Here is a 10,159-nt window from a genome sequence, read left to right as displayed (position 1 = left end):
TCCATCCTAGATGAATCTTTGTTCTTGCAGGATGTTTGTTTCTGAAGCATCTGTGTGAAGAATGACTGGTTTTATGGTAGTGCTTACATGGATGAAGATCAAAACAGTGATCTTTCAAATGGCCAACTCGATCACAGTGTTGGCATTTCACGATCTGTTGTTTTTGTTGTTGTTGTTGTTGCTGTGGAAGAGGGGCAGAATCTGGAACAGCTGAAGCTGAACTGTCATGAAGAGTAGGTGAACTGTCATAAATGAATCCAACACTTTGAAACTGAATGGGCTGGGCATAGTCTGGAATATGAAAGGACAAGTCCTTGTCATATCCAAGACCAGTTCTGTGCTTGTTGTGGACAAGCTGTTCCCAAGGTCTGATGATGGGCTTGGGAAGTGCAGACTGAACCTTTGCATCTGCATGTAACTTTGCTGCTTTATCTGAATGAACTGTAACATTATTGACTTGCTGTTTATGGGAGTCTGCTTCATTGTTCTGAACAGAAACAGGTTCAGAATGATGACTCCACTGGTGTAATTCTTCCTGCTGTAGCTTTGTTTCAAGCTGCAAAAACTCAATATTCTCATGTGCAGTTTGCAGAGAGGCTTGGATGTCAAAGAGAGTTTCTTTGTTAACTTTGACCATCTCATCAACAGTGGAATGAATTAGGATATTCAATAACTTTAATGCATCTTCAAGTCTGTCCATTTTTCTTCAATGTCACTTAAAAAACACAACTGAGGCAACAACAACAAAAAAATAATATTGTACTCTTACTACAAGATATTGTAAGGGCTTATCAAGTGGCAACAATGTCGCGAAAAAGGTTGATGGAGCAGGACCTGAGTAAGCTGGATGTTACCAAGTTAAGCTACAATAAACATTTCTCGTCAAGCTACAATAAACATTGGTACAATTGGGCACATGGTAAATCAACAGTCCACAGTTCGTTTTAAGAATGAACTGGAGCATAACATCACCAATGCAAAAATATATAAATGTGAAGATGAGCGCTGTCCTCAACTTCAAACTTCAGAGCATCTAGCTGCTATGGAAATCATGCAAAATCTCTACAAGAAACTGCAAAAAAATGACTTCAAAAAAATGTCTTCAAAAATGCTTCAAATTCACTTCACAATGCTGATCACTCTTCCACGAATCACCTCACTCAGAGGTTGTTTCAAATTGTTCCATGGACAACACCAAATCTGCTTCGAGGTGGCTTCAATACTGCTCTTAAAATCTGCTTGAGCATGTGCCAAGTCATAAAAAATTTGACTTACAAATCATCTATCAGCGTTAACTCTGTGTGATTCCAGGCAGTCCGAATCTCGATTGACACACGGAGTTGACTGCTGATTCAGAGTTCACTGCGCAGTGTTTGAGCCGCCGAGATGTGCATGCATGGGAGCGTGAGGCTCCATGTGTAAATCTCAGAGGGCACGAAGAAGAGCAGCAAGGACGGGTCAAGCCTCCATTGCTGAACATACGTGGAAATTGAACAGTCAAGGTATTCAGACCTGTTGGAGGAGCACAGTAAGCAGTGGTATGGTACAACGTTCAACCACTTCTGGAGGAGAAATATAACCAAGCATAAGGTGTTATCATACACAGAGAACGGAAGAGTCGTTACTATGGGCAGACAATGGCAGCGTTGTTATGCATAGAAAAGACGCAGTCGACGTGTTCTAACAGAGAGAGGAGCGTTTCTACATATAGAAGATTCATAAACGCACATGTGAGAAGCCACCATCATTAATGCACAAAGAATATGCAGCTACTTCAACTTCTCATCGCTTTTCGATTCAAACATTTATCCCTCCATTTCTGAGACTCAGTATCTGCTGCAAATCCTCTCACAGTGTTCAATTTTTTGTAGAAGAAAAAAAGGGTCCCAAGTTCGCTGAGATATCAAGCTTAATGAATTCAAAGTTATAGATTTGATGTGAGACTGTCACCCGTCTTCGTTGCTACTGCGGATGTCTCTTGGACTTCAAGACCGAGGTTGTCCCTGTGCCTCTTCGTTGCCGCCGCAGATGTCTCTTGGAGTTCCCGACTTCTTATGCTTGAGATGATCCATTTTCCTTACACGTTGCAGTTGCGTATTTACTTTCATGCGCTATACCACAGTTCTTTATAATAAAAAAACGATACCACTGTTCTTACCACAGTTTACAGTCTTCGATAAAAAAACGCAGTCACAAAAAACGCAGTCGGCTACTATACTATAGGCAGTGTTTAATCCGCTTCAGGCTTCAACGTTTCTGTCAGGCACGTTCGAGCAAGCTTCAGGCTTCAAAAAGAAATGCATTAAAAGGAAATGCATCAACGCAGTCTTCAACGCAATCTTCATGTACCATGTCAGGCCTTAGTCATATTTCAAAAAGAAATGCATCAACGCAGTCTTCCATACATCAATACAACGCACTCTATAATACATCAACGCAGTCGCAGTAATAAAAACGCAGTCAAAGTCGCTTGTCCGCATCGGGCAAGGGAGAATGTCCAAAACCTCCGCCAAGGGAGCTGATCAAAAAGTAAGTCAAATAGGTGCTCGACTGATAAGGCCGCCATCATGCCCCTATTTCAGTCCCTTTAGTTACTTATTTCCCCCCCCCCCCAAATAAGTAAAAAAAAAATAAGTAAAATGAAACTTGAAGAACTAAAGGCCTGTAAAAACTCAGTTGCCAGAATGAAGATATTTGGAAATATGGGCTGCGTCTCCATTATTATCTGAACAACGATCAGGAGGAAGATCCTGCATTAAAGAAATTCAAGTCGCACAAGAATAGTATTTGGCGAATGCAGAGAGTTAGAGACATTCTCACAATAGTTGTTATCAGTGGATGCTGCTATGAGATCTACTATAAGACAATGATGAAGAAGGCGGAACGGGAACAGCGGCAAGCTAGTAGTGAATGACTGCGGAACTGAACTTAGCCTTGGATTTTATCTATAATTGTTGATGCAGATTGAAGGTTTTTGTGGCAACAACAATAAATGTAATGGCAGGGTATTGTTAATTCCAATTGGCATTGCCTATACTTGGGGATGTATAACTTTCGACAGTTGAAACTTGAAAACTATCCATATCCCTTAAACTGCATGCTAGCTATTTTGATTTCTTGTATGCAACCATCAGTAGATTCTTTTACCGATGTGTATCATCGATTCACGCAGGGAGAGCAGCGAATCACGCAGGGAGAGTAGCGAATCACGCAGACGACAGAGCGCTGGCAGTGGACAGAGCGCTAGGAGGTGCAGAGAATCACGCAGAGGACAGAGCGATGGCAGAGATAGAGGACAGAGCGCTGGGAGGTGCAGAGAATCACGCAGAGGACAGAGCGCTGGCTTCTGAAGAAATGGCAGAGGGATAATTTTCTGAAACCGCTGGGTGCATGTAGGAAGTAGACCTGATAGACAGGGGTGGCAGTGAATAGCAGACAACTGTTATGGCAGAAAGCGCACAAAGCTTATTTTGGACAGCGCTGGTCAGGCAGACAAAACGCAGAGAACGAAATATGGAGGAGCAGCGCAGGTATATGCAAGAGGTGGCAACTAAATTCTAGCTGAGAAAATATTCCTTAATAAGTGATGGCAGAAACCATAAAACAAATGGTTATTATGCAGGGCAGAGGTGCAGAACTGACATGCACATAACAGGCCACAGAAAAACAAGTGGCTCTGATACCATGTTAAGCTCACATGGACAGCAAGACACATATGAAAGATAAATCAGTGAGTTCATTTTTTTATTAACATAAGATACACATTTATAGTACAATAGGTGACTCTTGGGATTCAGATCCCAAGGTCTCTTGGACTGCTTTGTCCATTCAACTTCCACGCTAACCCTTTAGGATTAGGTGTCCAACAATCCCAGTGAGCACGTGGGACCCACATGGCAGCCCATCAAAAACTGACACATAGGAGCCCGTCATTAGCCTCCTAAACCTGCTCAAGAAAACATGAGATATTTTGATTACAACTACAATTTTTATATAGTTATCCAATTAACTATATAAATAACAAATCAAAAAAACATATAATAAAAAATATATGAAACTGTATAATAATATGGTATATCCCAACCATATATTCAAACCAACGTAACATCACAAAACCATATATAGCATATAATCAAACTATATATCATAATATGGTTATATAACAAAACGGTGGAGGGTTATAATAACCAACGTATGAGATGTTATAGTTATTTCTTATATGGTAAGGTTGACATACGATGCACCTAAACCAAACTATATATAATAGTTTGTTATCCAACAAACGTATGGGATGGGATGGGATGGGATGGGATGCCGTAAGGGCTAACCAACCTGTTATAGGGCATTAAACGCTAAGGTATATGCATGCTCTATAACAAAATAACACACAATCCTTGGTGGCTACATAAATTAAAAGTAAGGGTTGTCTGTTATTTTGTTATAGAGCATGCATATACCTGAGCATTTAATGCCCCAAGTTAAATACGGTTGGGATGAGATGGATGGGATGGGATGGGATGCGATGCGGCAAGGGCTAACCAGCCTGCCATAGGGCATTAAATGCCCAGGTATATGCATGCTCTATAACAAAATAACACACAGTGCTTGGTGGCTACATAAATTAAAAGTAAGGACATAAATTAAAAGTAAGGACTGTGTGTTATTTTGTTATAGAGCATGCATATACCTGGGCATTTAATGCCCTATGGCAAGCTGGTTAGCCCTTGCCATGCGATGCGGTCCCGTGGAGTAGGGCCTACCCCAATGAAATTTAAAAAATATATTGTTCCAAAAGGTGTAAAGAGAGGCCAATAGAATTGTTAATTTTGAAAAAGTTGTATGAGAAAGACATTTGTAGACATGTCGTTCATATGTTTTGCATTTTCGAAAGTAGCAAAATCATCTTTGAAGATGACAATTAATGCATTAGATCCTAGCTTTAATTAAAACTAACTCATTATAGAAATTATATTTACGTTTGTTTTAATGTTCATACATTTTAATTTAAAATAAAGCTATTGTTTGGTGGTGTTATAATAATAATAATTATTATTATTATTATTTGTAAAATAGTGTAAGTGTTCATTCTCTTTTTCCTTTTTTTTCACTTTTTAACTTTCATCATAGAATTTTTAAATATAAAAAAATCATTTAAATATTATTCTTTTAATTTTTTTACCTAATTTATACCAAAATATTTATTCTTACAATAATTAGCTAATTAACATAATTTATAATAATTATTTAAATTGTATAGCAATAATATTTTTAAATAAGCTCTAATTATTGTTTAAATATAGATTCCACTATTTTATCATATAACATGTGATGTCTAACCTAACCATGCCAATGTGCACAGGGATTTTTCCCTTTTTAACTTTCATCATAAAATTTCTAAATATAAAAAAATCATTTAAATATTATTCTTTTAAATTTTTTATCTAATTTATACGAAAATATTTATTCTTACAATAATTAGCTAATTAACATAATTTATAATTATTATTTAAGTTTTATAGCAATAATATTTTTAAATAAGCTCTAATTATTGTTTAAATATAGATTCCACTATTTTATCATATAACATGTGATGTCTAACCTAACCATACCAATATGCACAGGGACAATTTCAACAAGGTTTGTTTCAGGCATCGTGAAAGTTATTAAATCAACATAAATTTTATCACTGTTTCAATAAAGAAAAAAACCTAAACTAATCCATTATCATCCACCTTGCAAATCTAAATACTAAATCATTAAACAAACAGAAACTTTGAATGTAAATTCCATGACGGAGAAAGTAAATATAAAATTATTAGAGCATAACTTAAAAAAAACACATATAAATTTGACCGACATAAACTCCATGCCACTTAAATTAAATGCAAAATTATTGAACCAGCCCCATGCCACAGAAATTAAATACAAAATTATTAAACCAGCAGAAATTTGAAGAGAGCGTTTAAAAAAGACCAGAACCTAAACACTATTCTTTTAAGATCTGTTGAGATGCCAAATAGTTGGCCCCTTGGATATCACACAATTTTGAATGGTAAATATTAAATATCGCAAAGTAATGCACACTGTGACATATACACTAATATGTACATCCAAATTTAAATTTAACTATATATGTAAGTTTTTAATATATCAGTGTACATCACCGCACGGTGTTTGAACAGAAACTCCGTAAGAAAATATCCTATAGCTCACGTATATAAGTTTTTAGTATATCACTGTACATAGCCGCACAGTGTTTGAATAGAAACTCCGTAAGAAAAAAATCCTATAACTCAGGGAGAAATTAGTTGACATGCATTATGCATTATGCACTTACAGTGAGAATCCATGGGTTGTTATTTAGAGCACTGCATACATTTGACTTTTCATGACAGGATTAGCAGAAACTCCACGTTCCGGTCAACCACTTGTGATAGTTGGATGTTTGTTTCATGTGAATTGATGACGCTGTGAATATTATATTCCTTCAAAATTTGTATGTTGGTTTTGAAGATTGAATTTTGGATGATGCAATTGTCTTTGAGCTTTATAATGGAGGCAATAAAGCATATCTGCAGGTTTTCATAGTACATCATAGATCACTTTATTCAAAATGATAATGAAAAACAACACAAAAGATTCTATCCATAAGATTGATAATGCAAAATAACAGAAAATATTCTATCCATGAGTTTGACAATTTTCTGGACATCTAAACAAGTTTTTCCAATCTAAATTTACTTCTCTTGTTTTTCTCTTTTCACTGTTCTCTATGTTAAATGTAATGAATTTTCCAAGAAGACATTTAGTTTCTATTTTTGGACAGATGCTCCTTCCTGCCCCATTTTTGTGACTACTGGGAACTACTACAACATAAAGAACATATGCATGTATTCTTTGTACATTTTTTATAATACAATGTCTTGTAACCTAACAAAATAAAAAACACACTATACAATATAATATAATGAATTTTTTTATTTTTATTTTTTGCAAAAATACTCTAACAGTAAGCTTCTTATATACAATAAAGCAATATCAAAATTGTCCACTAAATCCCCATGTAAGAGACAAAAACATAATCAAATTTCAATATCAAAAACAAAATTATAATATGAATTCATTTTTTTTTTTCCAAATAGTAATTGATTTAAATAATAAATATATTAAATTTGTTCAGTAATTAAATATAATTTTTAATATTTCTCAGATAAATAATATAAACAATATATTTCTATCTTTCCTACCTTAGCGGAAAACGATTATCTTCTAATTTTGAAATATAAAATATATAAAATAAAGTTATGATCATCTAATTATGACATCTAATTATGATAACGAGAATAGAAGAGGAAAGGCCACTGCTCTACCTTTCCAAAAACTACTTTAGGAAGCAGTAGTGCTTCTCAATCACAAGCCCTAAACCAGACAAATCAATCACAAGCCCTAAACCAGACAAATCAAGGAAATTGTTTTCCATTAATTGTTGCTCTTGGTCTGACTAGTAGAGTATTAATGCCCCATTTTTTTCAAAAACATCAACACTGCAAAGAGATGCATATTTCAAAACCCATCTCATATTTAGAAACCCATCTCAATTGACTCTAGCTTTCATGTACCCAAGCACTTGTTGGCACTCGTTGCAGCAGGCAATGTGGGCAAATGTTTACCAAGAGAGCTTCGTCAACAACACCCAATACTCCGAGGCTGTTAAGATCGTAGATGACGCATCAAATTCTTTATTTGCATCTAAATCCTCTCCACTACTGTTTTAGTTTCTTTGCCTCTATAATCCCTTATTTCTCTTTTACCCCAGATAAGCCATCTTCTCTTTGCCTCTATAATCCCTTATTTCTCTTTTACCCCAGATAAGCCATCTTCATCCTCCAATGAGCCTTCCTCTCAACCACTGTTTTCGTGTCTTCCCCTCTATAATTCCTTATTTCTCTTTTATCCCAGATAAGCCATCTTAATCCTCCAATGACTTTTCTTTTTCTTTTATTTTCTCTTAATACGTGCTACTTCTATGACATTTTTTTTTTGAAGCCTCACCGTAACTTTCTTCCACTTGGTCTTGGATTTCCTTCCACAACACTCCTTTGCTTCTCCCTTTGATATTGTTGTAATTTTTCTTTTTCTGTCTTTGGCTTCCCATTCCCTTTCACGTATTTCAAAGAGCCGCTCTACTTCTAAATTTTCATGTTAGGCATCTTTTGTTTGGAACTTAATTACTAAATAGTGGTTCCTTAACCTTTTTACTTCTTATTTGTTCTCATGTTTGTTAAACAAACTATGTTTGGTAAACCGTCTATGTGTAGGAAATGTTCTTCTTTAGTCAATTGTCTCTTTCCAATGGACTTTGGAAAAAATGGACTTTGGTTTCATGGCAACATGTAATCAGGCGGAAAGAGGAAGGAGGCTTAGGGATCAGGGATCTGGAACTAGTCAATAAGGTTTTAGGGGAAAAGTTATGGTGGAGATGGGTGCAGGGGGGTGCGGATGTATGGAAGCGAATATGGAATCACAAATATGATATGCCACAATCAATTGAAGGGCGCCTCCGGGTAGCAGAAACTCCGCGGGGATCGCAAATATGGGAATTAGCAAGAAAGAATAATGATCTGGTTCAAGACTTTGCTTTTTGGGAGATTCGTGATGGAAGTTCAGTGCGGTTTTGGGAGGATGGATGGCAACATCGTGAGCAGTTGGCAAGAATTCAAATCTTTCATGATGAACTACAAGCTGTAGCGCAGGGGGCAGGAATGGAATATGTTAGGGATTATTGGCATAGAGCAGACTTGAATGATATGTGGAGGATATGGAAAAGACCGCAAGCATGGGCTGCGAGAAGTAGTCTGGAAACTCAGCAAGCGTATATTAGAGAAATGGACTCGCGGAAAATTAAGATCAGGGCAGGCAGTGATATCCTCAGATGGGGTAAAACAATGCAAGGTATGTTCACAGTCAAAGAGGCTTATTACTGGATAACGAAGGAGGAAAGGGTGGACGAACCAGTGGATTGGAAAAAGCTCTGGGAAGGTAAATGGTGGCCAAAAGTAACACTTTTTGCATGGTTGGTGTGTAGAGGAAGGATCTTGACTTGGGACAATTTGCAGAAACGAGGAATGATTGGTCCATCCCGGTGCTATTTGTGTAGCAAGGACTTTGAGAACCAGGAACACTTATTGAACAGATGTATGTATACTCAGAGTTTGTGGGAAGAACTTCGGATACTCTTTGGCCAGTCAAACCGAGATCCAGATAGTCTGAGGAATACCATTTTACAATGGGGAAAGGGGCAGTTTCAAAGTAAACTTATCAGGAGGATATGGAGTCTAGCGGTTGGTTTTGTAATATGGGCGGTGTGGAAAGAACGGAATCGTAGAATTTTCAGAGATAGGTGTTGCCATGAATCACTAATTTGGGACGAAGTTTGCCGATCGATCAAAGAGACGATCTTATCTGAAACCTGGAGTGAAGATGATTGGAAATTAAACTTGGTTGAGCAGCGAATTCTATCAAAATTGAATATTGACTATATAATGTTATATCCCAACACTGACAAGCGTATTAGGTACCGCATGCAGAGCCCAAATCATTTTCGCTTCCCCGGCGATAGCCGAATTAAATTGTCCTTCGATGGCGCATCAAAGGGCAATCCTGGGCAAGCAGGATGGGGAGGTATATTCCGAGACTGTAGAGGGATTTCACGGTGGGTATATGCAGAATGGGGAGGAGACATGTCCAATAATGAAGCCGAGTTATGGGGGGTCTATCATGGATTGCGAGTTGCCGCAAGAAATGGATTTCGCAGCCTGGATATTGAAGGGGATTCCCAACTTGTGATCGAAATGTTAAAGAAATTGAGGGGTGGCAAAAGCTGGGACCATGTGGCAAAAAGTTGGAGGACAGCTGCGATCATACAGGACATAGAAGGGCTGATGCGGACGATTGACTATATTACATTCACCCATGTTCTGAGGCGAGGTAATAGGGCTGCTGATTTCTTAGCCAATTGGGCATGTGGAGAGCCGAATAGGACGCTGGATGGTAGTTGGTTAGTTCTCCAGGCGGATCCACGGTGGACTGCGTTATCAGCCATCTTACGACAAGATAATGAAGAGGTGCTCACGCTTGACAGGACGGATTAGTTGCCTCC

The 10,159-nt window shown here is 37.5% G+C and overlaps 1 protein-coding gene across 1 annotated transcript; it reads left to right on the top strand.

The window, feature by feature from the left end:
* The first annotated feature begins 804 nt into the window (after nucleotides 1-804).
* Nucleotides 805-2,994, top strand: LOC149215164 (uncharacterized). Its single transcript, XM_089389643.1, has 4 exons — nucleotides 805-902; nucleotides 1,591-1,617; nucleotides 1,697-1,730; nucleotides 2,741-2,994. The coding sequence occupies exons 1-4, from the start codon at nucleotides 805-807 to the stop codon at nucleotides 2,912-2,914; spliced, it is 333 nt and encodes a 110-aa protein (XP_089245769.1). The 3' UTR covers nucleotides 2,915-2,994.
* Nucleotides 2,995-10,159: the final 7,165 nt, after the last annotated feature.

Source organism: Pinus tabuliformis, chromosome 1_1, assembly GCF_031772625.1.
Source record: "Pinus tabuliformis cultivar Carrire ecotype Pingquan chromosome 1_1, CPIR1, whole genome shotgun sequence".
In the NCBI taxonomy this organism is placed as follows: Eukaryota; Viridiplantae; Streptophyta; class Pinopsida; order Pinales; family Pinaceae; genus Pinus; species Pinus tabuliformis.
This window is presented reverse-complemented; position numbering and strand designations above follow the sequence as displayed.